The sequence below is a fragment of the Triplophysa rosa genome, linkage group LG4, assembly GCF_024868665.1.
Source record: "Triplophysa rosa linkage group LG4, Trosa_1v2, whole genome shotgun sequence".
Classification (NCBI taxonomy): Eukaryota; Metazoa; Chordata; class Actinopteri; order Cypriniformes; family Nemacheilidae; genus Triplophysa; species Triplophysa rosa.
This window is the reverse complement of record NC_079893.1, coordinates 24,126,821-24,154,399: the sequence shown is the minus strand read 5'-3', so window position 1 is coordinate 24,154,399 and position 27,579 is coordinate 24,126,821. Positions and strand designations below refer to the sequence as shown.

General features: G+C 37.9%; 2 protein-coding genes across 3 annotated transcripts; one reads left to right on the top strand and one right to left on the bottom strand.

The window, feature by feature from the left end:
- Positions 1-252: 252 nt before the first annotated feature.
- Positions 253-5,843, top strand: LOC130552673 (pogo transposable element with ZNF domain). 2 transcript variants are annotated; one of them, XM_057331128.1, is made up of 4 exons: positions 253-529; positions 1,015-1,163; positions 1,655-1,766; positions 1,908-5,843. In XM_057331128.1, the coding sequence occupies exons 1-4, from the start codon at positions 253-255 to the stop codon at positions 3,956-3,958; spliced, it is 2,589 nt and encodes an 862-aa protein (XP_057187111.1). In that variant the 3' UTR covers positions 3,959-5,843. The 2 variants fall into 2 exon arrangements, with proteins under 2 accessions (XP_057187111.1, XP_057187112.1); XM_057331129.1 differs by having other exon boundaries at positions 1,655-1,785; positions 1,908-2,019.
- Positions 5,844-6,588: 745 nt separating this feature from the next.
- On the bottom strand, positions 6,589-21,977 carry vwa11 (von Willebrand factor A domain containing 11). The gene is made up of 18 exons (XM_057331127.1): positions 21,698-21,977; positions 21,463-21,582; positions 16,772-16,960; positions 15,685-15,963; positions 15,494-15,587; positions 12,149-12,277; positions 11,744-11,930; positions 11,258-11,427; positions 10,639-10,751; positions 10,305-10,421; positions 9,998-10,177; positions 9,490-9,622; positions 9,220-9,369; positions 8,994-9,086; positions 8,643-8,908; positions 8,400-8,533; positions 7,957-8,116; positions 6,589-7,877 (listed from the first exon to the last, which is right to left on the bottom strand). The coding sequence occupies exons 3-18, from the start codon at positions 16,958-16,960 to the stop codon at positions 7,482-7,484; spliced, it is 2,790 nt and encodes a 929-aa protein (XP_057187110.1). The 5' UTR covers positions 21,463-21,582; positions 21,698-21,977; the 3' UTR covers positions 6,589-7,481.
- Positions 21,978-27,579: the final 5,602 nt, after the last annotated feature.

Below are 27,579 nucleotides of genomic sequence, written 5' to 3'. Positions count from 1 at the left end.
GCTGTTTAATGATTATCAGCTGATGGTTCATAATGGTATTTGTAATTTGTATATATTTTTTCAACATAACGGAGTGGCCACTTGAATGATAGTAAAACAATGACACAGAATTCACTCCCTCGATAATGTGCTATGCTCTGAATTAAACTATTTAAAAATTCAGTGCGGAAGTTTAAAACACCGCCCTCCCCTGGATGCCTCATGTTCCTCTCTGCTGTCACAGAAACAACAACTTCTGCTTAAATATTTAAAATGAATCCAAATGGGACTGTGAGTGTACATTATGACGGGTTTCAAACCCAATTCAGGGCTGTAATGGAAACAATATTACAGGCTGCTGTGAGGGAAGCAACGAAGCTTTTTGAAGTCTCTTTACAGACCTTGAAAGCGGAGTTGGTGCAGATACAGGAGAACGCCAACCTAACGACGACAGGTGATTCATCCATTCCAGACAACAGGAGAAACACGACAGAAGGAAATCAGAGCATTCTGATCATCTCTAAATATCGAGATGTTGGCGTGCAATGTGGTATGTGTTTGCATTTTTTAGCGTTACATGTTTCTGAGTTATGGCGTGCATTAAACACTTCCTGGAAAATTATAACGTCTTTTAACGATTCTCATCCTAAAGACAACTTTTTGTACAGTTAGTAAAACTAATGTAGTTTTGCAATTTGCTATATTATCATGCATTTTGTAATAATGCCATGTATTTTAAGACTTTTCTGTTTTTGCTTCATTTTCATATATATAATTTTTCTTTGTCTCTATACTGTTCTACTGTTTGTGCTCAAATGTATTTTCTATAAAGCTGCTTTGCAACAAGGCAAAAAAAAAATTACTGTACCTAAGTTAAAAGTTGCTTTTAAATATGTATTATTTATTGTGAACACCTGTCGTTTTTAAATATGATGTTGGGAAAACAGGTGACTGCAGCAACCATCAATCTAAAAATATTTGAAATTGATTTCTGCTAGTTTTGTAATATAAGTTTTTATTTTCTATTTTTTACAGAAAAGCCCATTTTGGTTGACCAGGGCTGCAGTCCTCATCCTTGTATAGGACAGCTTCATGTCGGAGACTTCACGAGTGATAAACTCGCTGATCTCTGCGCCAGTGAGGATGGCAGGAGACAGCTTGCTTTGCTTCTCATCAAACAAGAGGTATAAAATAACACGTCATTTATCCAAGAACTTTAAGAGAGTTTTTAATGTGAACATTGTTTATCGCTTTAATCACAGCTGGTAGAAAAAAAACAAGGGTTCTTATACTGTACATTTTATGTTCACCCAAAACTGAAAATTCTGTCATCATTTAGCCTACTCACCCTCTTGTCATTTCAAGCCTGTATAACTTCTGCGGAACACATAAGAATATTTGAAAAATGTTGGTAACCAAACAACGGCGGTACCCATTGACTAACATTGGTTTTGTGCCTGTACAATAGAAGTGAATGGGTACCACCATTGTTCGGTTAGGCTACCAACATTCTTCAAAATATCTTCTTTTGTGTTCTGCAGGAGAAAGAAAGTCTGACAGGTTTGAAATTACAAGAGCGTGAGTAAATGATGATAGAATCACTTTAATATTTGATGATAGGGTGCATAATGTTTTATTGCTGAATCTTGTCTGATTTTATGCACTGTGTCTTCAGCCCCAGGAGACTGAATGTAATAACTACGCACCAGGATACTTTCTACTGAAGCAAGAGGGTGCTGAACCAATACTGGTGCGCAAAGAGCCAAATAAGGAAACCATGGAAAGGGGTATAAGAGACATTCATCAGCTAAGCATCATCTCATCATTAGTTTTTTTCTGATTGGTTTATGATTGATCTTATGATCGGTTGAAGTGCCAGTTGACATAATAAAATAATAATAAGAATTTAATCAATTCTTTATCCACAGTTGTGATCCCACCAGCTTTTCAACCAATAACCAGCCATCATGGTATCTCTAGGGAGAAATCACCTCAATCCGTGACTTCCTCCTGTAGTCACAGAGTGGATTTTTGTGCTAACAAATCCAACCAGCGTGTACACCCAGCCAGAGATACAGCTAAAAGATCATTAGAAAACACTGAAGACTCATATTCCCAAAAGCAGACAGAAAGAGCAAGTGCCATTGCACCAACCCAGGCATCAACTTTTTCAAAACAACATGCCAATTCAACCCAAACTCCTGTTTCTATGGTTAACGTGTCCGTGCCAATGATTGAACTATCTGGTGCTCCAGAGTGCACATCCATACATCAAACCAAGCCAACAGCAGTACATCTTCAACCAAACCAACATTCTAAAAGATCAAACCAAACGCTATTCTATCAGAAAGATCTTGCCTCAAATGTCTGTCATCCAAACACCTTCCGTTCCACCCAGTTAGCACAACCCACCATTCCTCAAAGTCAAGTCTTAGTACAGGAGACTCATTTCTCCAATCAACCGGTTCAGTCACATGTTACACATACAGAGAAAACTCTTTCAATAAGTCAGTCCACAGAGTTATTAACCTGTTTTTCTCAGCTCACTCAACAGCCCATCTTTTCACCACAGGCCATTACGTCATCACCAGTCCAGGATCAGATTCTCCCATCCAGTCTTATTCCACCTCAAGCCCAGGTTTATGCTTCATCTCCGCAGATGAGTCCGTCATTCCAGTTTCCATTGGTGCCACAACACAATCCGTCTCTGGCAACTCAACCTTCTTATTTTTCAAAGCATATTCCATTTACACCTCACCACCATCCAGTTACACCAATTCAGAGATCCATCTCCACACTTTCAGGTCCTTCAACAGATACTCTAAACCAACCCCATCATCCTACACTTATGCAATCTCAATATTCAACACAACTGGATCAGTTCTCTTCTTCTTCTTCTTCTGACCATTTTTTTTCTCCACCTGATAATACGTCAGGTTTGCTTGAATCTCTGGATACTCTGCATTTGCACTCACCCATTGTTATAACGGCACAAGATGATCCAGAACATACGTCTATGCATCATTCGCATCCATTCGGTAAACTTGCACCTCTGCTGACACAGAAAGAGCAACAAGCTGCAGTTTCCACCAGTTCTAATGTTGTTATAGGGAGGGAACCCATTTCACATTTAGAGACGCCTTTGGAAACAGCAGACGTACAGTTGTCTCCTTACTGTAGTGCTTCAGGGGGTACAGAAAAAAGTGACCTCTCAGAGGATGACGTAAAACAAACTTGTTCCACATCCAAACCAATAAATGACGACAACTTATTTCCAGTCAAGGACACGAGGATGGACAAGATTCAGAATGACTCTGTTAATGAACCAACACTTGTTTCCTCAAATATTCCTCAAAAATTACCAAAAACGTCTGGGAAAACATTGTATAGGAGTACGGAATGCTCTGAATGTGGAAGGGTCCTTAGCAACGCCTCCGCCCTGGAGAACCACATGAGACTTCATACAGGTGAGAGACCTTATACCTGCTCCCAGTGTGGAAAAGCTTTCCCTAGCGTTCGAGGTCTTAACCGGCACTTAAAGGTCCACGCCGAAGAGAAGCGGTATCAGTGTGAGGAGTGTGGAAAGAGTTTTGTTTACCACTTTACGCTTACCAAACACCAGCTCATCCACTCTGGAGAACGACCGTTTCCTTGTAAAGTTTGCGGGAAGAGGTTTTTGGCTAAAGCAGACCGCTCTACACACATGCGTATGCACACTGGCGAGAAGCCGTTCTCTTGCGCTCAATGCGGGAAGAAGTTTAAACACAGAGTTGCTCTGAATATGCATATGCAGGGCCACAGAGGAGAGAAACGCTACGTTTGCCCCATCTGTGAGAAAGGATTTGTGGATCTTGGTAATTTTAAAAGGCACAAGCTTATTCACACAGGAGAGAGACCGTTTGAGTGCAAGGAATGCGGAAAACGTTTTACTCAGTCAGCCCATCTCAAGAAACATGTTAATACGCAACATGTTACCTGAGGCAAGTAAAAATACAGATGGTCCATTGTAAAAGACAAATATTTTTGAGAAAATGTAACAGACCTGTTTCTAAAGTAATTTACAAGCTGCTCCTCAAGGTTTGTGGCAGTTAATGACTGTTTTAAAATAAGCTTTCTATACAGCAGTATAGCAGTAGGGTTTCCCAAACAGGTGATCGCAAACCCCTAGTGGTTCATAACAAAGGTTATGTAAACATTTTTAAGCACGATGCAATGTCGCAATCGTAGAGAATTTATAAAAATACCTGTAAAATGGTCAAAGTTGCATTCAATTAGTTTAGTCAGACACAGTAGAATCTCTCTAAAATTATTTTAGTGGTAGGACAACTCTTAACTGGACGAATTTTGCTGCCGCTCCTACCTAAACAGCCCTCTATCGGCTGAAATCACACTTGTAACATTGGTTTGCGGGTAGGATCCCAAGCCCCGCCCATCACCTGCTTTACGGCATACATCACGTTTTACTCATAGCCTGGGTGAAGTTAGCCAACATCTAACAATAAGACGAGACCATCTAGTTCAGGGGTCTCCAACCTTTTTGTAAGCGAGGGCTACCTGAAGATATAAAATCACCTAGAGGGCTACTTGTTGATAAAATACTTTCAAACTTGAAACACGTGATGCATTATTTTTAGGCTCACAGGACCAAATTCTGTTTTCTTTCACATATTTTTCCACTTGAATATATTAAAGCTTACAACGCGTGCTAATAACATTTCATGATGATGTAGCACTTGGCTGATACCTATAGTCACAGATTCGTCAACTGTCCTGAGCATTATTGTTGAGCCCTGTGTTTGGCGGGCACCTTACAGAGTTTATGCGGGCTACCAGGTGCCCGCGGGCACCACGTTGGAGACCACTGATCTAGTTCAACGCAAGTCTCCAAACCATCACCATGGCAGAGCCTGCAAAAAAATAAAGAGGGTTTTGTCAGAGGAAGCGAAGAAAAGAAAGAGAGAGAGTGATCGGACTTTAGCCCGATCACGAATCAATATTGGACAGGCTAACACTTTGCAACGGGTTGCAAAACTGATGGAGACCTAGCGGTCCTGCTACTGGATTTGTAAGTGTTATATGTCAATTTTTCTTACACTCCTGTACTTTTGAGCTTATTTGTTATTAGGATCTGTTCAGGTTGTTCATTGGCGCACCACCGGTTCACAATTTATAATCTTAAAGTAGCTGAGAGATAATATTTTGTTGCCCTGGTGTCGATAGCTAGCATGTTGTTTCTCGTCACGAATTTGTGTAATGCATGTAAATGAAGACTACCAAACCACAATAAACGTTTTGTGGTAAAAATGTGCAGGTTCCGTAGTTCAGACCAGTTATGCGCGTACGGCGGTTACATCAGCTTTGTAAACAAATTCACGTGTATTGACAACGGAGAAACTTTGCGACAGTATTTACGACACGCGTATCAGACAATTGCGCTTATCAACCACATGGGGTAACCATACACCAAAACGGCTCATTGTTGCTTTAATGGCTTCATGTAGCTCTACACACAGCTACATGATCCACTTCTATCACAATGTTAACAGACTACAGAGGAATTACAACAGGCTCAAATGAACCTTCCTGGTAATTGCAATGAGACGATTATATAATAATTGCGACAGCCCTAGCTTTACAGTATATCCATTGTAAATTATTATTTGACAGGTTCCTTAATGAAAAAAGCCTGTAACAGCAAATCTACTTTGCATAGACATTAAAAAACAGCAGGGTTGATGTGGGTCCTACACCAGGTACTGTCAAATATCTCCTGTTGGATATTAATGAAAGGCATTCTAATTTTGTAAATAAATCCATGTTGATAAAGCACAAAATAAAGAATAAAGCTCTCTGTGCATTTTGAAGGATTCTATTTTATTGCTGCTGCAATTATAAATGTGTTGTAATCAGTGTTGGGTGTAACTAGTTACTAAGTAATTAGTTACTGTAATTTAATTAATTTTCCCTTGAAAAGTAATGGATTACTCTTTTTCTGTAATTTAATTACAGTTACTTCTGATGTAATTGAACTAAATACTGTGTAATATATTCAATAGTGGAAATGACATCAAAATTACAAGTCTAACTTTAAAATGTATGCTTTAATGTATCCTTCTCACATTTGTATACTTTGGTCAGTTAATAAGAGTAATTTATGTAGTTATTTATTAATTATTTGAATTATTTATATTGCCGTTTCATGTCTATCCTTGATGTAGGATATAGAAAGTAATTAGTAATAAGTAATTAAATACTTTTTGGAGAGAGTAATTCGTACAGTAATCTAATTACACTATTGAATATGTAATTAGTAACTAGTAATTCATTACTTTTTCAGAGTAACTTACCCAATACTGATTGTAATGTAGTGGTCTTTATATTATACTGCACAACTCTTTATATTTAAATTGTACTTAGCAAAAACAAGATTATGAGAACATTTCAATACGCATGTCTTGCCTATTGTGTAAATGTTTACAATATTTTTATATAGATTTGTATTTATTTTATTCTTGATAAGTTTTAATGTGTCTGTATTTTGTGCTCTGGAAGTCTCTGTAACCAAAAACAATTTGTTGTGTGTAAGCATATTTAGCAATAAAAATTTTATTCGTTACCCATTTAATTCATGCCTGACACCAAGGATCGTTTACATTGATACTGTTATGACAATCACACACTTTCAATTTCAGTATTATTCATTCTGAAGTAGCCTTTGAGCCTTTATTCATGAACTGTGATCACGAAAATAATATCACCCGTTTTTAAACAACCAGTTGGCTCCACAATTTCTCTTTAAATAAGGAGAAAAAAGGGAAAATGGTGCAAAGTAGTTCAACCACTGGGTGGCAGTGTAACGTTATCATACATACAGCATTACAGAAATGCTATTGACAAACTTAAAGGCAACCACACCTAGAAAAATAAGATGCAAACAGCACAAGTCAACAGGTTTAAAGGTTTAATTATGTTTACACTGTGTAGGGAATTGCCCAAGTGGGACAAATAGTCCAAACTGCAGATTAGAAAACATATTTGCAACATTTTGGGGCATTTTGATAATTCAGATATTTCTCTCAACTACAATAAAACAAGACACCATTTACTAAAAAAGTTCTTGAAATTACATTTGTTTGTGTAACCTAATGTAGTCTTATTTTACACTTGAATAAAACCATCAAGTTTAGATCTCATTACACGAAGCACGTTACATGAAGTCATCTCACAAAACATTTACAGATAACCTTTTATAATTATATTACATAAAATAAAATCAAACCCATGTTAATAAAAAACCCATGTCACACCTGTCAACATAAAAATTAATTATTGGAGTATGTAGGGTTTGAAAAGGCACTTCATATTAGCGTTCCATATTTGGAAACAATAAGTCAATAATCCTATCGGTTGAAATGCTTTACTTCACACTATTTCACAGCTCTTTATGTTTTTAGATAAAGTGAAGGACATTTTGTCTATTTAATTAGATGATCCCTATTTTATCACAAAGAGAAAGTGTCATGTAGCAAACTCAAGGCGGATGCAAGTAGACACGCCCACAACGGGAGGGTCATGCTGATGAGGGCGGAGCCAGCACTGGTGTCTATTTTAAAAGAGCATCTCCCAACATTTCCCACCTTGTCAACTGATGTCAAAGTCACGGAAGGTGAACAACACGAGGCCTCATAATGACCCATCACCATGGTTACACCACCATCTTCCACCTGATTCTGGGTGAATTTTCCACTGCCTTGCTGAACGGTGATGCTCTTGATACCACTGCCCTGCCCATCCGTAATGTTGACGGACAATTCCCAGATGGATGAGCTGCAAGAGGAGGATGAGCAATGCCCCTGTACGTCGAACATCTTGCATTCTGGAGGGGTTAAGTCGGTCGCCTGGATGGAAGGGGAAGTAAAGCAACAGTGTAAAAGAAATATCAACCAAAACGCATCTTAACGCTAGGTGTGAGGTTACCTTTGAGACTACAGAAAGACGAAGCACTGCAAAATTTGAATCGGTTCCTCCGGGAGCCTCTGCTTCAAGGGTAAGAGTGACGTCTGTGCCCGAGACAGTGTCAACAGGAGGACTTAGAGACACTTTGCCTTGAACACTGCCTCCACTCTCAAGAGTGAGTCTGTGATGATGACAAAACAGAAGAGCTCATTTAAGCTAATGTAAGAGTGAAGTCATAATGGAGTTATAATGGGATAGTTCAACCAAAAATAAAAATCATTTATTCACATGTCATTCAAAACATAAGTCTTTCTTCTGTGTAGCACAAAATATGATATTTTGAGAAAAGTCTTGGTGGTTTTGTGTATATGTAATGGAAGTCAATGGGAGACAATGTTGTTTGGTTATCAACATTTACATTTTTTGAGTGTACTGTTCCTTTAAAAATTAAGTAGGGAATTTACTGTGAGGTGTGTTCCATTTTGAAGTCTTTGTCGGTGTTTGCACGAATTGTGTAGACACCACCCGTTCCTTTGGTTGTAACAGTAAAATTGAGCTGAAATTCTTGTCCAGGTAGCATGGACCCATCTGCCGTTACCTGTGGTAGGAAACACAAAGCAAATAAATGTCAATTTACAATGTCTGCAAAGAAAATGTTATTATAAAAATTTGATATTTTATGTGCCAGCAAAGGATGCCGTTTGTACCTTGATGGTCAGATTGGACTGAGACATCTGCGTGGTGGTCTGTCGTTGGAACAGGCTATTGAACATCATATCTTTCCCTTTTAGCAATACTACAAACTCTTCTGGGACCTCTGTCACTGTAACCAGGACGTTTCCATCACTCATTTTCTCTGTGGTTCCTTTAGACACCACGAGCCCAGAAACGTCCACGAGAGATACCTCCTGTACCTCCAGAACTTCTGGACCTTTCCCTCCGGTCAGCGTTAGCAACATCTTAGCTGGAAAGCCTACATAAAAGTAAATGATCAAATGGCAAAAAATGATCTTAAGTTAGGAATTATTTAATAGTTTTAACATGAAAATAGTTCAAACCTGCTGGTGGATGTCCATCTATAACAGCGTAACCAGGATGGGGTCCCTTGAACTCCTCCACAAAGTCATAAATGAACGTAATAGTGCTCTGACCTGAAAAACAGATGTTCTTGTAGATTAAACACAAAAGTAATACAGCAGTATAACATGAAAGCACAAAAAAGTGAAGATCGTGCATCTCAATATGTCCATTTAGACAATTTAGTTTTATGTTGGTTTATCTCACCGGTGATTTTTATGGTGTAGGGCTGAGTCGATGTCATGTCAATGTGCCACAGGCCCTTCTCAGTTCCGTTCAACTGGATTCGTTGCAGGTTTCCAACTTTATGAATTGTTCCCAGTATTCCATTTAAAACCGTACTAGATTGAGACGAACCTGGAGCAAGAAGGTTCCATTAGACTCCAGAAAAACAGTTACTGAGGTGGTTTGGATGTTGGCATGGTTTAAACCTGTGCATGAAGCATGCAGTTAAAAGTACATTGGGTCTGTATTTACCCGAAGGGCTGCGTAGGGTGTACGCGAGGCCATTTCCTGTGACGTAAACAATAGCATTAGATACAGACTCATCCAGCAGGAAGGGGAAACTCTCAACACACCCTGGACTCCTGGAACACTGCAGAATTGTCACCTGACACAGAAAAAGTGTGCATATATTCACAACAAGTATGGAGATACATGCAGGACCGTTTCTATTTGCTAAAAATAAGCTTTAGTAATACTCAATATTGCAGTAGTTGCATTTCTCTAAAAGTGTTTGAAAATTGCGGTTTCAAAACATATCCAAATATATAATAGTTTAACAATGTAAGGGACTGACTTGGTTACGTCATTCATTAAAAAATTGCATTGAGTATGGGTTTGTACTGAAGTAACAACCTTAGAGCTCAAGGTACCACATGCTTAACGTCAATATTTTATTATTTAAAAAAAAAGAATTATTAAAGGAATTGAGTGCTTTTTCTACTTCTACTCTTAGTTTAAAAGTGAGTATTAGACAATGTACCAGCACTGAAGTAGAGGTGTCAACAATGATGTTAGTGGCCTGAGAGAGGCTGGACTTGGAGACCTCAATGGCTTGACCTCCAGAAGCCAAAGCCACATCATAATACACTTGAAAATCTGTGCGCGGCTCTGCTGTTATGCCCCTCTTCCTTCTTCTTGTTGACGTCATGAAGAAAGACACCTGGACAGGGGCAGTGAATAAATTATCCATTGTTATAACATTCTGTAAAGTGCTGAAAGTTCATTTAAAGGACCAGTCAGTAACATCTATTTTATTTTATTTTGTGCATGTTTTTGTTTTGCTTTACCGTTGACTTGGTGCTACGGATGAGGGAGATTATGGTTTTCTGTAGCCCTACGTCTTTAGGTGGAGCATCTGTAAATACATATATATGCGAGGAGGAGGGCGTGCCTACCAAAGCCAACTATGGGGGTGATCAAAAGTGAGAGAAGAGAAAGAGAGATTGGGTAAATAGTGAGTGTATAGTTTGTGTTGATCTAAAGTCTACATTTATAAATATTCATAAAGCATAATACAAAAATCGAAGACCAGAAAAAAGGTTTTTAAAACACAGTTTTATGGTATATTTGATACCATTCACATTTAATAATTCAAGCTGAATGGCTGACAAAACGCAATACCTGAAGAGCTGACAAGCACATTTCTGGTAGGTCTCCTCCATCATTAGCTTTGAGATTAGAAATCTCTGACTTCATCGCATCTGGATCTCTAGTCCTTATTAGTGGTCCGAATTCTACAAATTTCCACAGAATGTATTATAACATTATTAAAAAAATGTGCCATGTACTATAGCAATACCATTGTACAATTATGGCATGAGATGGTGGTACCATGTTGCTCTGATTTTATCTCAGAATTCATGTGCAATGGTCAAAAAGAAAATTTTAAACAATTTGTTTTACCGATTTTTCACATATTTTTGAAATACGGGCAAAAACCCTCAAATTACAGAAAAAGACCGATCTTTTCGGTGGCGTGACTTTCAGTTCACGCAAACATTAAAGTTCATCCTCAGGCTTCATTATTATGAAGGTGGAAACCTATGAAACGTCTCCTCAACTTGAGGTTTGATATAAGAGAAAATGTCAGTTTTTTGGTACTTTTAGCACTAGTACTGGAATCTGCAGATTTTGATTCTTCAGACCACATCAGGTCACTTTGTCCATAGTGAGGATAATAAAAATCTAAACATATTCTTTTTGAGCAGAGAAAACTTATCAGCAGAGATTTTGCACTCACCTGGATCATTAAACGGCACTAGAATGTATTCAGATGGTTCATCTTGAGTTCCTTTTTTACTGTCAATGATGTTGTAGGCGACTCTCTTGGCCTCTACAATGTCATCAATCATACTGCCTGTGGTATCAATAACAAAAGCCAGCACTACGGAACTTGCTATACCCATCAGTCTGATGCAGGAAGAAACAGAGGGAGAAGTTAGATACAGTATTATCATATACCATGTTAGTAAACAATTTGCATTATACTGTCAGAATATCTCATGTGTTTTGATGGTTAGATTTTCATTTATATTTATGCATTTGGCAGACACTTTTATCCAAAGCGACTTACATTGCGTTATACATTTGTTTCTGACTATGTGCAATCCCCGGGATTGAACCCATGACCTTGGCATTGCTAGAGCCATGCTCTAACCACTGAGCCACAGGAAAGCTATATATAGATATATCTAAGTGTATGCATCTAGGGAATCTAGGCCCATACCGAAGGTACTCCTTGTCACCTATAACAACGCGGACATCCTCTAACAGCTCCAGGGTGGCTTCAGCTGCCAGGTTTACAGCAGTATTGTGCAGATCAGCATTATAAGAGTGGCTCTCGTCCTTACTGATTCCGCCACGAGGATTTTGGGTACTGCTTAGATCAGCATCCCCACCATGGCTGCATTTACCTATTCACAAAGACATGAAAAAAAGACATTATGAAAATGTAATATCAAGTACATAATGTTGTAATGTAAAAATATAATTAGTACGTAACATGTACATCAGTACAGTTAATGTTTAGGCTAAGCAACTTAAAGGGACAGTTCACGCAAAAATTTAAGTTCATCCTCAGGCTTCTATGATTAACATTATGAAGGTGGAAACCTGTGAACCGTGTCCTCACCTTGAGGTTTGACAGAAGAGAACAACCCCATGTATCCTGAAGTGAGGTACTTCCCGTTCAGAATGGCAGGCAGTAGCGAGTTTGGGCATTGGCCACTGGCACAGTCACTGCATGTTGGCATCTTAAAATCTGGATGTAAAAATTATGATGTATTTATATACGATCCAACCACAGCAGCGTACATCAATAAAACGGCACATCATATAGTTTTATTTTTAGCTTTATAGTAATTTTATTAATATTTTGAATAAGCTTTTATTTTAATATTTTTAGTTTGCATGTTAATTTTAGTTTCATTTTTTGAAATTTTGTTTGTTGTTTATTTTTTATGTTACTATTTAAGTTGAATTTATTGGTAACACTTTACAATAAGGTTGTATTTGTTTATATTAATAATAATAGCAATAAATGCAACTAATAATGAGTAATAAGATTAATAAATGCTGTAGAAGTATTGTTCATTTTAGCTAATGCATACATCCTTCTTGTTACTATTTTATTTTTATTATAGTTTTTATTAAATATTGGTTTAATATTTAACTTAAACTTACTTCAGTTTATTTCTGGGGCAACATTTTTTATTTCTGTCCAGTTTTTCAAAAAATATTCAGGTCAATATTTTATTAATGTTTAATAGTTTTGGTAAGGGATAATATACAGGCAGCCGGTTGTTATCGCAGAAATAAGCCCCGACATTGTGATCAGGTATCACATTGTTAATTATCCTGCTTATTACAGGGCTACTTGCCACATGAGCAAAAACTGGACATGATATGTGAATTTGAAATGTTGTATTAGCTCATTTTTACCGAATGCAATGCAGACCTTCCGCGAGGAAAAGCCGTTTACTTTCGGTTTTAAGGTAAGAAACGATGTTCAAATGTCACGAACAGGCAGTTTGGTTGATTAATTTGTCTATATAATCCCAGCTAACACAGTAGATTCTGACGACGTCGCCAGTTCGTCTTCATTTGGTCAACGTAACATTGCTTTGTGACCACGTTCTGAGGACGTCTTGGCAACCTTCCATTTCTTAGAATTTTTGTTTACGTTCCAGAAACGTCCAGCCACGTCCTCAAATAATGTCCTGAATTAATCCCATGGAGAACGTTGTAGCGTGTACTGGTCTTCAGATAACCTGGACACTGGTCATGATTAATGAATCTGGTCATTTCTATCTATTATGTTATTGTATGGAAAATCTGGTATAATGTCAAGACGAATTCTATAAATCCGACTTCTGACAGCTATTTAACAGGAGTTTAATTCGATACCACAATTAAAACTGCGTTTCTTTTTATTTAGTGTGCGCGTCTGATATGTGCGCACACGCGCCTTATCTGTTCTGCAAAGAGCCGCGCGCTCGCATCATTTAAATGTTAACGGTCATTTCTTTTTACCTCACTGCCTGATATTACTTTAGCGGTTTTATTAATATTCTTTCTTTACTTTATACCTTACAGATGTGAGAGTAAACACATATTTTATTGATTTTCGATCGATTTGGCGCGTTTAAATGAACGGACCCTGATGAAGGCGATTGTGTTGCCGGGGGTCGTTGTCGGTCGTGTTCTGGGGCTGTTTGCGAGGGCTGAGGTGCACCTGTTCGGGATCGGACCGGACCACAATTTAGACAGGGCGCCCACAATACCGGTGTCCCTGGTCACTGGTGCCGCTCAAATAACTACTCTTCTCAGGATGTCTGTCTGACCTGTCCCGTTTAATCACAGACGTTGTGCTTGTATGTATTGCATAAGAAAGCAGGGCATCTTCAACTTGATGCTTCACAGCCGGCCACCCAGTTTATCAAACCACCGTGCCCTCACTCGTGCTGAGGTGTTTTATTTATTTCCATTTTTATTTACAATAACCACATCACTGAAGCACGACATGACGCTTATGTGTTTCTGATCATTTTCCCGCACATTTTATTATAAATGTGTTTTTTTATTATTTAAATCTCCTCGGGAGCTGGTTTAAAGTTAATCCCTAACTGAGAGATAAATCAGAGTTTAAAAATAATTTAGCAAAAGAATTAAAGTTAATCTAGATTTACTGCAAAATTAAAACCTGGATCAAATGATATCTTAAATATAAACCTGATTCGCCAGTGTTAAAAAAGGTCAAATTAACACGCACAGTGTATATATATAATCCACACTCTCAAAGTGTATATTTTAGTGTATATCATAAAATATCTGCTTTAAATCCTCTATATTGTTTTGAAGTCTTTGATTATTTATGTCATACAGTGTAAATAAAATATCTGATTGTAATGTAACGTTACAGTGCTGTGTTGAGTTTTATAATCGTTATACTGTGATTTATACATACTTGAATAGAGAATTACTTCAATTATGCATAAAATTGAATAACGCACAGATTACATCACTAATTAATTTAATCCTCCATGTGAGGGATGATAATTGTTTAGATAAAAAAACGATTTTAACAACGTGGCTGTTTGGTCGTTAGGACGTGCTCATCACGTCCCCAAAACGTTATTCGGTACGTCACTGCGACGATGGTACGTTCCAGGTATGTCTTCAGGAGGTAATCGCATGTCCCAACAACGTCCAAGGTTACGTCGTCAGGACGAATATGGGAATCACAAAGTTACGTCGCTGGAACGTTATTATGGTACGTCGTGGCAACGAATATGGTCGTGTCCAGGCAGGTGTTAATTGTGTTAATTGGGATGTCATACATGTTATTAAAATATATATTTATAGATAATTTGTAAAAAAAAACCTGTCAAAATGATTTGCTGCATCCAGGTTACCGTGTTATTAGTTTTGAGAGGTTGTTATGGGAATAACGAACCTGCAAATGTCGCGACTGCCAATCAGAGACAAAAGCATTCCAAGGAGCCGTGTAATAAGTGAGGGGATAGCTGTGGATTATCCCGTTTATACCATGGTTATTTGCCAAGTTAAAGCTTTTATTGATGTTTACAGTGTCATTTTAGATCAAACAGGTGAAAATGACGGTTATTTTGTCAGTTATTTTTAAATGTAATCAAACTGACTGGAGCTACCCGTGCGTTAAAGGCTTTTAATGCACACCTTCCAGCCAATCAGAATCCAGTATTCAAACAGACCATGGTATAAGTTTTAATAACCCTGACATGGACTCAGATAAGAACTACAGATGGGTAAAAGTGATTACATTTCCTTCTGTTTATGACCATTCTTAGTCAACACAGATTTATTTTACAACAATATGATATTTACACATTGGTGTTACATTATTTTATCACTCCAACCTTTAACCTCCAGTTATAATAAAAAATCGATGGCCATGTCAACACTTAAAGCACATCATCTACCCACTGGTTGTTTGTACCTGCTGTGTTCTCAATAGTAAGATCCGGTCTGATGAGATTGGCATATGGACTTTTGTAACCCAATTCAGCCCAGTTACTGTGGCTGTAGAAATCCTGAAAAAAATATTTAGCGATTTTGAATCATTGGTTACTTATTAAAATTTATAAAACATTATCTTTTAAAATGTTTGAACATGTTGCCATCCAACACCTGCAGTGTGTGACACACTCTGCCTAGTATTTCTCGGGCTGACTGAAGGTTGTCTGCGCGGATGTTAGCTTTAACGGCTGCTATTCCTTGGATGATGAGGTTACGTCCCTCACTGAAGGCCTCGTTGTTGAAATGGTGTGGTGCGCTGCTCATGAAGTCACGGTCCACCAGACCGTTTTGCATGTAGATTTGATTTAATGCCGTGAGGAGCTTGGCCCCTGAAACCTCACCTGTGGCCGTTCCCATGCAGGCACGTAAGAGTTCTTCTACTGATGATCCCTGTGTTTAGGTGAAACAAAACATAAAAAATAGTTTACCAAAACATAATTTTGTACATTGAAAAAGTCTTCTGAAGATTTTAATTCAATAATAACTTAAAATTCAGTCCAAATTTTATTGTTTCAATTTAGACAAAAGAGCATGAGGTTCATCTGACTCAGTCAGGCTGAATTCAGACTGATTCAGTTCCATTCAGACCACGGAAACAGGAAAACATTAAAATGATAAGAAAACCTTACCCAAACATAAAAATAATGTAATGTAATTTGGTATAATTTACATTAATTTACATATAATATAACAAATATTCCACATGAAATGCTGTCATTAAAAAAAATCAAAGTATTATAAAACAGACAAAAACCAGTGTGAAGCTTCTTTATAAAACAAGAAAAAAAAATCGCTTTGTATTTTGAGCAGAGGTGGACAGTACTTTTTTAACTCAAGTATTTTTACCCAAGTACATTTTTTAAGTATATTTTTAACTGTTTTTACCTTTCTTTTACTGAAGTAAAATGTCTGAGCAAAAATAAGAAAGTAAGAAAGTACTGGATTTTTTTATTGTATTAAAATAAAAATTAACATGTATTTATGAAACGTAGGAGTAAAAAGTATCATGCTTTTTAATAAAGTACATTTTTCTTAAGTAAAAACATAGATGCTTCCAAATGTACTTGAGATTAATAATACGCAAGCACTGTCCACCTCTGATACTGACACCTTACCTTACACCTAACAACAAATTCAAGAATAAATTACATAAAAATGTAGGCTGAATAACAGTACAAACTATCTGAACACTACTCACCGTTGGTTCGAATTCTCTTCCCTCAGATTTAGCCACTGCTTTACACACCTCATAGATCTTCATCATGATGGCGTAACCATAAATGGTTACATGTGTGTTTCCATTACCGCCAAAAGACAGGAATGCCTGGGCACTGGAGGCCACTAATGCCATCAGGGCCACAGCAGACACTGATGACTTCATCATCATCTGAATTATCAGAACACAGACAAACATTTTCTATGTAGATTGCTTGATATGGAAAACAGAGTGTTATTTTACTTTGTCAAACTTTCATTTTTATTAAACTGGGAGAACCAACAGGTAACACTTTACAATAAGATGTATTTGTTAACATTAGTAAATGCATTAGCTAACCTAAACTAACAAAGAGCAATATAGTTTTTCAGCATTTGTTAATCCTTGTTAATATTTGCTGATGTTAGCTGTTTGACTTAAAAAAAAAAAAAGTAAATGCATACATGCTTTAGAAGTATTGTTCATTGTTTATGTTACTAATGTTAACAAATAAATTTATTGTAAAGTGTTACCAATTTGTGAATTAAATTTAACTCTTCAAAAAGAAAATAATACAAAAATAAAACATTTATTATGAATTAATAAAAATATTAATGATTTCCTTACTCCTTAGTGTCCTTTTATTTCAAATCGCCTGTTGCACCGATATGACTTCTTGTTGCACATTGATGATGTACACACACATATATATACATGTCACATCCCACAGTGTCCTGAAGTTAACAAGTGTCAAAGCTCAGCAAATGATTAACCATGAAGGGTCTATATTACATTATCAAGACAGAAATGTATTTTACCACCATATGTGTTATATCCTTTCAGTAAATTGAAAAATTTGAATTGTGTATTTAACAGTTCCTTGTTGATCATCAAAATAGCGTATTGCTGCTAAATCAATGTTATACCCATTATGTTTGTCACTCGGTTTTGCAAAATCTAACTAATAAAATGTATTAAAAAGTGCTTGTCAACTTTGACAACACCGTATTGGATCATTTAAAAATCACAGTGTTTTTCCATTTTCTGAAAAACAGCAAATTTGAACACCCAAGGTTTTAGAAGGACAGCCACGATATGTCCTCTGATAATAATTTCTTCATGCTTTAAAATAGCTTAAATGTAACTCCCTTGCTTCGTTTAGCACACAGATAAAAAATGAATATAGTTATTTGCACAGCACTGAGATTATGTGAAATGAGAAGAAAGTAATAGGCCTATGTATTTGAGCCAGCAGAATAATAAAGCTAAAGTATGATTTTTGGAAATAAGGGTATATTTCACCATGGTTTTGTGCTGTCTAAGAGAGTCAGATAAGTGTTGCCACCATAAAACCTCAATAAATTATTGGGGAGAGCCCCCTACAAAGTGCTACAAACCCCTACAAATTCTAAATTATGATCCTTGGAAACATTCCAAAATTTGACCTCACCTTTTCTTCGGGCCTTGACCTTATTGCGATCACAGAATACAGTAAATGAGTCACATACAATATCTTTATAGCAAAGGCTGTTCATTGGTAAATGAAATGAAATATTATGTATATGAAATATACGCTGGGGGGTTGCATATGTTCCATATTAATTATCTAATACACTTTTAAGTTATAGTTGATGGTTGTCTATTTGCAGATACTGTCTTAAGCAAAACAACATGACTTATAGCAAAACTGACAAGATTTTTTGTCTGCCTGAAATCAGAATATAAATAAATTCTATGACGTTTTTAAAGTATTTGAGTAACTTTATATAGTTCCAAGTGAAATATATAATGTCAGCATTTTGTTGTCTTGGAATTATAAAGTTTTATCTGCATTCAGTTTGAGATAACATGTTTCAAAGTTGTTGTATTCCATTTGACCATTTGAAGATGAAATGGGCCTAATGGTTAGAGAGTCGGACTCGTGACCAGAAGTTTGCCGGTTTGATTCCCAGGGCCGGCGGGTAATGACTGAGGTGCCCTTGAGCAAGGCAACTTGCTCCCCGGGCGCTGCAGTGATAGCTGCCCACTGCTCTGGGTGTACGTGTGTGTTCACGACTTGCTGTGCGTGTGTTCACTACTCTCTGGATAGGTTAAATGCAGAGGTCACATTTCGGGTATGGGTCACCATATCTGACTAATAGGTCACTTTCACTTTAAAAATATGTGAATAACTCAATTTTGACAAAAATGTCAGACCTTTTAATACCTCACCAAAAAGCATCTTTCAGGATAATGGATGTGCTGAAAGGGGGATCGGACACACAACTCATGAGATGTCTCTCTGATAATAGCAAGGAAAGGTAAGTATGCTATGTATTTCTATAATCATTTATCCCCCAAACACAGAGGATGCCTACCCGACGAACTCAGTGAAACCTCAGACCTCCTTTCCTCTATTCATATTCTTGACTGCTTCCCCCGTCATCCTACTGGATCTATGTGCCGCCTTTGACACCGTTAACCACCACATCCTCCTGTCGACCCTCAAGGCTATGGGTGTCTCTGGAATGGTGCTACAATGGTTCAGATCTTACCTCTCAGGTAGGTCATTTAGAGTATCCTGGAGAGGTGAGGTTTCTGAGTCCCAACATCTCGATACAGGGGTGCCTCAGGGCTCAGTGCTTGGGCCGTTGCTCTTTTCTGTATACATGACATCCCAAGGCTCTGTCATTCGGAAACATGGCTTTTCCTATCACTGCTATGCGGATGATAAACAATTCCATCTGTCATTTCAGCCTGATGATCCGACTGTTTCTGCAGGCATTTCAGCATGCCTGAGGAACATTTCGCTCTGGATGAAGGACCATCACTTGCAGCTGAACCTTGCAAAAACAGAACTGCTTGTAATCCCGTCTGACCCTAAGATCCATCACAACTTCTCCATTCAACTGGGCTCATCAACCATCACATCTTCCAGAACGGCCAGAAACCTGGGAGTGGTGATCGATGATCAGCTAAACTTCACAGATCAGGTTGCCAGCACCACTCGGTCTTGTAGATTCATCCCCTACAATATCAGGGAAATTAGACCTTTCCTATCCGAGCATGCTACGCAGGTCCTAGTCCAGGCTCTTGTTCTGTCCAGACTGGACTATTGCAATGCGCTACTAGCTGGACTTCCTGCTTGCACAACAAAACCTCTACAGATGATCCAGAATGCAGCGGCAAGAGTGGTCTTCAATGAACCGAAGAGAGCACACATCACCCCTCTCTTCATTAAGTTACATTGGCTCCCTATAGTCGCTCGCATCAAATTCAAGACTCTGCTCCTGGCCTACAAGTCCACCACTGGTTTGGCACCCCCCATCTGCAGACTTATGTACCCGCCAGATCCCTACGCTCTGCAAATGAATGACGTCTTGTGGTGCCATCCCAAAAAGGTAAAAAAAATCGCTCTCACAAGCCTTCTCTGGATCGGTTCCACATTTGTGGAATGATCTGCCTGCTGCTACAAGATCAGCAGATTCTGTGGCCATCTTTAAGAATCGGCTGAAAACACATCTCTTCCGTCAGCACCTGACTGATCATTTCTGACTTCTATATCTTTTCTACTCTATCTATCTCTATATATATATTTAAAAAAAACGTAGCTCTGTACACTCTAGTAGGCTTTGTGAGACATGTTTTATTCCAGTTATGCTTTTTGTTGTCCTAATGTTGACCCAATTGCTTCGATTGCTTACACAACTTGTAAGTTGCTTTGGATAAAAGCGTCAGCTAAATGACTAAATGTAAATGCATAAGGCGTGGGAAATGTCCTATTGGGCAATTCAACTGTGCTGAAATAGTGGGATTATAACACCTAGTCCTATTTAGCGAATCAGAGACAACAATTTGTTACATTTTAATAATATGTTTATTATAAACTCAAGTAAATAAAGATTTTTATATTGGTCTGGAAACAAATGGTTGTTATTTTATAAACAGCAAGATGACTGATGTCTGATTAAAACATATTTTAATGCCAAACGGCAGCAAATGACAAATGTCGGTATCTGAAAAAATGTAATTGAAAAAATTATTATGAGTTCATCCCTAATTACATCATTTGACTTCAACCCACATATCTCTTTTCATTTTTCTCAAAATGTTCGCTCTCTACAACTCTCCACAATTTTATCACTGTTTTCTAAGTACATGTTTTGGTTAGGTCAGGAACTGACATGCTCAAGCACCCTACAACAAGGAAGCTTTTTAAAACATGATATAAAACATATTTACTGGATATTAACACCAACATTTCTGTTCTTCTGAGTAATATGAGGTTTGATAAAAGACTGGTGACACACTTTCCAAAGTGTACTTCCCAAAATCTAATTTCTGATACACTCTTAAAAATAAAGGTGCTTTAGGATGCCCTAGAATAACCTTTTTTGTACAAATGGTTCGATAAAGAACCTTTGACTTCCCAAAAACCTTTCTGTTTCACAAAATGTGAGAAAGAGATGTTTATGTAAAGAACCTTTGGCTGAATGGTTCTTTGTGGATCCTGAAATGGTTCTTCAATGGCAGCGCTGTGAAGAATATTTTAAGCTTTTTTTAAGAGTGTATATGTCTCCCTGCTTCCGTTGAATTAGAAACAGCAAGAAGAACAAACAGACAATGCAGACAATAATAAATGTTTTCTCTGACTCAACAAAAAACTCTTGTCGAAACATACAGTATACATAAACAAAAACAAAATTTCAACATACCTCAGGATGATGGTTATTACGGTGGTCTTGGGTTCAGGGATGTGTTTTGCACAAGACCAGGCATGTGCAGGGGAGGGTGCTTGAGCACGTGCCTCTTTGGCCCTTAATGCCGAAAGTGCCCTTTTGTCAAGGCAAAAAAATATTCTTTTTGTAATTAAAGGCCATTTTCTGAAGGCCTGCTCAATCTAACTTAAAAATGAACGAATAATCATTTAACCCTAAATAAATGACTCACGTGATGACCTTTCACCTGACGACACCATCTGACTGGGACGACTCCTCACGTTCAGACGCCTTCACTAGCTTCGCATTGCCAGGATAGCTCAACTCAACTCAACTCAACTTTATTTATATAGCGCTTTTACAATTTTCATTGTTACAAAGCAGCTGCACATGAGACACATTGACTACAAACAAAACAATCAAAGTTGTACCTGCAAAAACAAGAAAAGGTTGAAAACACAGAAGACAGACACACCCACACACAAAACACTCCACACACACAACACGCACACGCACCAACACACACACACACAGAGACACACACACACACGCACGCACACACACACAACACACACACGTACGTACACACACACACACACACACACACACACACACACACACACACACACACACACACACACACACACACACACACGCTCAGTGAGAGCACACCAAGGTATTACCAACTGACAGGACGCCTGAGAGCGTAATGCACGTGAAGGACTGTAATACAAAAGGAGTTCATTCAAGTACTGAGGTGCTAAACCATGTAAGGCTTTATAGGTAATAAGCAAGATTTTAAAGTTAACGCGATGCTTTATAGGTAACCAGTGCAAGGTTGACAGAACCGGGCTAATATGTTCATACTTTTTTGTACATGTAAGAACTCGAGCTGCCGCGTTTTGGACCAATTGGAGTTTTTGTAATAAGCCTGCAGGGCAACCACCTAACAGTGCATTACAGTAGTCTAGTCTTGATGTCATGAATGCATGAATTAACTTCTCTGCATCTGAGATTGACAGCATATGACGTAGTTTAGATATATTCTTAAAATGGAAAAACGCAATTTTACAGGTGTTGGCGACGTGGCTCTCAAATGACAGATTACTATCGAATAGAACGCCAAGATTCTTTGCTGACGACGAGGGTTTTATGGAACATCCGTCAATAGTTAAACAGTATTCTTGGTTGTTACTTATAGCAGTTTTCGGTCCAATAAGTAACACTTCCGTTTTGTCCGAGTTCAGTAATAAAAAGTTGTTACTCATCCAGTTTTTTATAGCCTACATACTGTTCGCGGCTCCCGGTAAGTGGTGTTTTCAGCGGAGCGGTGTGCTTGTTTACTTATTATTATAAGTAACGTTAGTATTATTTCACAAGAACGCCGTGAAGAGAGCATGCACGGCTGTTGTGTGTGTAGCCTGCTCTGAACTGTGACGTTAGCTGCAGCTAATGTTACTTCTACACACACCAATATATAAACAAAGGTGCATGTTCACTTCTTGAATCGATGATTGCTGGTTCTCGCTAGAAATGCAATCAGAAGTTGCTGAAAGTGAAAACTTAGATTTATACAAAACTATCCTCCAACGGGCGTTTCGGCTGCCATTTTATTTTTTCGAGCTTGAGCCTTCTCGACCAATCACGTTCCTCGCATGTTGTTATGGAAACGACAGGTCTCTGTCATTAGTTAGCTGTGACAAAGGAGCTTGACGTGGGGCATTTTTTCCAAGTACCCCAGACCAGAGCCAGAGTGCAGTTTGGACGAGGGGGCGGTACGACACATTAGGCGGAAGGACATGTGTCGCCCCGCCAACTTCAACTTTCATTGGTTAATGATTAAGAACAGCTTATTGGCTTAGACAAGTGTGACGCTTTGGGCGGGTTGAAACGAAGAATTAGACATCAGCGACAATAAACAATAATATATGGAAAGGTCCATTTAGTAGAAATGTGAATAATAAAGCAAAGTTTGGGTTCCTAGCAAACATAAAAGAAATTCTTACGCACGAACACAAACAGTGCTCTGGTTATATCAACGAGCTACCGCAACGAAAGTGATACTAGAGCAGTGTGTATATATGAAGAGTCTCCGTTTAAAAAAAATCATGTTTTTTATTATGTTATCATGTTTTTATTGTGTTAGGTAGCTGTATTTTTTTGAGTTAGTATGGCTTAAATCAAAACAAACCAACTGCAGTTTGATTGATATTAATTGGAATGCACAATAAAAAAACATGATTTTTGAAATTTAAAAACGGACTTCAAAACTCTTCATATGTTCTCCATCTAGGAATCTGCATTTGAACTTCTGCTTCTGTGTCATTATTGTATTGTATTTAAAGATATGAAAATATATACATTATACATTTTATAAGAATGAAACTCAGCAATTTACAATATACTATCTTACAAGAATTAGACATTAACATGACACTTTTGTAGAAAAGAACACAAAAAAACAACTCTTTTCATCAAGCATTTTTAACAAATTTTAACAATTTAACAATATATATATAAAACCTATGTAGGCCTATAGTTTGCATGTATGTATTCACATTAGGGGGACAAATATGGAACAATGTACAGATTTTCAGGACATTGGAAATTTAATTCACCAAAGTGGCATTCACCAGATTACAATGTATAGCAAGGTTATTTATAAACATAACATGAAACGTTATTATTACTATTTTAACTGCTATACAGCTATTCAAACGCTCTTTTTAAGCACAGTATGTGTATATTCTTCTTACAGACTCCTAAACAATCACATAAGTACTGCGATAAAAGTGTACTCCACTAAAAAGTACACATATGAATTGATTGCTATACTGATGACACCGTTCTTCACTTTCACTTTAAAACGCAGGTTTGGACCTTAAATAGTGCCCTTACCTCCACATACTATTATAGCATGCATTATCGGCACTATACCATCTTATTTCTGACGCATGCCATGTATATACAGTATATACACCTTTATTAATCAGTGCTAATCCCCACATTTTTAGTCGCCGCTACAACAATGCGCTCTGCACCGTTCCCGCTTCCATCTGTTTGAATCTTAAGACGACTCGCCTCATAACACTCACTTGTGATTGACTGAATGTTAGTTCACTCAAATCTATGTAACAAACCAGATAACACGGTCAAAAATGTTGGCGGAGGTGTGTCAAAAAAGTGCGGGGGACAGAACCATTTTTATCTGAAAGTTGGGCATTCCTGCATAGTGCCACGCCTATTTAGCGCAGATGCGTGACTTAAGTCTTAAAAAACAAGTGCTTATGTACATTTATAAATTGTTTATTTTGTATTGCTGGTTTATTTGGTGCCCCTAAAGTCTTGGTGCCCCTTCGGGCACTCGCCCAATTGCCCATGTGGTTAATCCGCCTCTGCATACTGTACATACATAGTTAAAAGGATTTCCTGTGGCACAGTGGTTGAGCAAAAGATCGTGGGTTCGATTCCATGAACACACAAACTGATAAAAACGTATAGCTTGGATAAGCTATGAATTCTGCTGCATAAATTTAAATGTAAAAAGGGGGGAGGGTTGGAGTGAGCCATTGGTTGCAATTTGCAAACCTCACCGCTAGATGCAGTTATATTTCATACACTGGACCTTTAAGTGTAACATTACGTACAATCAAGTGAAACCCCTGTTATGTATTTTTAGCTTTAGAACTGATGAACATTTCTGATGGGAATTGGGTTCCATCCACCAAAGGTCACGATTATTGAATGGACATTCTGTAGCCTACACTGGGTTCCAAATTATTATGCAAATGATATCTTTCTCTGGTTTTCCTAATTTGTCGATGCAAATGACAGTCAGTATAATTTTCAAGTAATCAACAGTTAGGGTACATTTGGAATTTTATTGAACAAACCTCCCACTGACAACAGTATTTATTTAAAAAATGAAAAACTCAAAATGCACTGTTCCAAATTATTATGCACAACAGAGTTTGAAAACATTTCATAGGTTGTAAAAAACTGAAAATGGTCATTTGTTGAATTTGCAGCATTAGGAGGTCATATTTACTGAAATCAAAAGCTATTTCAATCAAAAACATCCTAACAGGGCAAGTTACATGTTAACATAGGACCCCTTCTTTGATATCACCTTCACAATTCTTGCATCCATTGAACTTGTGAGTTTTTGGATAGTTTCTGATTGAATTTCTTTGCAGGATGTCAGAATAGCCTCCCAGAGCTGCTGTTTTGATGCTAACTGCCTCCCACCATCATAGATCTTTCGCTTGAGGATGCTCCAAAGGTTCTCAATAGGGTTGAGGTCAGGGGAGGATGGTGGCCACACCATGAGTTTCTCTCCTTTTATGCCCATAGCAGCCAATGACACAGAGGTATTCTTTGCAGCATGAGATGGTGCATTGTCATGCATGAAGATGATTTTGCTACGGAAGGCATGGTTCTTCTTTTTGTACCATGGAAGAAAGTGCTCAGTCAGAAACTCTACATACCTTGCAGAGTTCATTTTCACACCTTCAGGGACCCTAAAGGGGCCCACCAGCTGTCTCCCCATGATTCCAGCCCAAAACATGACTCCGCCACCTCCTTGCTGACGTCGCAGCCTTGTTGGGACATGGTGGCCATCCACCAACCATCCACTACTCCATCCATCTGGACCATCCAGGGTTGCACGGCACTCATCAGTAAACAAGACTGTTTGAAAATTAGTCTTCATGTATGTGTGGGCCCACTGCAACCGTTTCTGCTTGTGAGCATTGGTTAGGGGTGGCCGAATAGTAGGTTTATGCACAACTGCAAGCATCTGGAGGATCCTACACCTTGAGGTTTTCGGGACTCCCGAGGCACCAGCAGCTTCAAATACCTGTTTGCTGCTTTGCAATGGCATTTTTGCAGCTGCTCTCTTAATCCGATGAATTTGTCTGGAAGAAACCTTCCTCATTCTGCCTTTATCTGCACGAACCCTTCTGTGCTCTGAATCAGCCACAAATCTCGTCACAGTACGATGATCTCGCTTAAGTTTTCGTGAAATATCTAATGTTTTCATACCTTGTCCAAGACATTGCACTATTTGACGCTTTTCGGCAGCAGACAGATCCTTTTTCTTTCCCATATTGCTTGAAACCTGTGGCCTGCTTAATAATGTGGAACGTCCTTCTTAAGTAGTTTTCCTTTAATTGGGCTCACCTGGCAAACTACTTATCACAGGTGTCTGAGATTGATTTCAGTGATCCAAAGAGCACTGAGACACAATACCATCCATAAGTTTAATTGAACAATATAAAATTAAATGTTTACGACACTTAAATCCAATTTGCATAATAATTTGGAACGCAGTGTATATATAGGCTACACTAATCTTATAAAGTTCCAAAAAGTCAATTCATCCTTCATAAAAGTAATTCATGTGACTCCAAGTGGTTAATAAATGTCTTAAAGCAAAACGATGGATTTTTGGAAGAAAATGTTCATATTTCAGCATTGGCTTCTGGAAACGGAAGCCATAAGAGATAAAACATTATAGACAAGAATATGCACATGTAAGAGGATTTTGAGAGAGAGGATAAAAGATTAAATCAGATGCAAACAATGAAAAGAATGAACCATTTTCCTGATCTCTAGTGAAATCACTTTTAGCACATATACAGTATATATAATGTGAAACAAATACAGTCAATGTGAAATAAAAGAAATTGCCTCCAAACAAGACAAAAATACTGCTCATGTGAATAATAATAGACAATAGACGAGGTGTGTGTTTTTTATATTTGTGCTTATTAATAAGAGCTTAATTTGACCACAGGATCTCTAAAGCAGATGAGCGACAAAGAAAGCGTATGAATGAGAGAGAGAAAGAGATGAAGAGACAATATTAAAAACAAACAGATTGAGAGTGAGTGAAAGCGATAAAGACCATGATTGAGAGAGAGAGAGAGAGAGAGAGAGAGAGAGAGAGAGAGAGAGAGAGAGAGAGAGAGAGAGGCTGGATGGATGGAGAGAGGAGGGGCAAGTGATGTCCAGGAGATGGAGAATGCATTTCTGCAACAGAATCTGAGCAGAGGAAACGGTCAACATAGTGAAAGAAAAGCATTAATGCTCATCTCAGAAGAAAATGTCAAT

Coding starts and splice junctions, on each gene's coding strand:
- LOC130552673 (XM_057331128.1), top strand. CDS start 253: ATGAATCCAAATGGGACTGTGAGTGTACATTATGACGGGTTTCAAACC. Junction 530..1,014: donor AGATGTTGGCGTGCAATGTG/GTATGTGTTTGC, acceptor TATTTTTTACAG/AAAAGCCCATTTTGGTTGAC. Junction 1,767..1,907: donor TAAGGAAACCATGGAAAGGG/GTATAAGAGACA, acceptor CTTTATCCACAG/TTGTGATCCCACCAGCTTTT.
- vwa11 (XM_057331127.1), bottom strand. CDS start 16,960: ATGATGATGAAGTCATCAGTGTCTGCTGTGGCCCTGATGGCATTAGTG. Junction 11,428..11,743: donor GGTGACAAGGAGTACCTTCG/GTATGGGCCTAG, acceptor TTCCTGCATCAG/ACTGATGGGTATAGCAAGTT. Junction 9,087..9,219: donor CTACACCATAAAAATCACCG/GTGAGATAAACC, acceptor TCTGTTTTTCAG/GTCAGAGCACTATTACGTTC.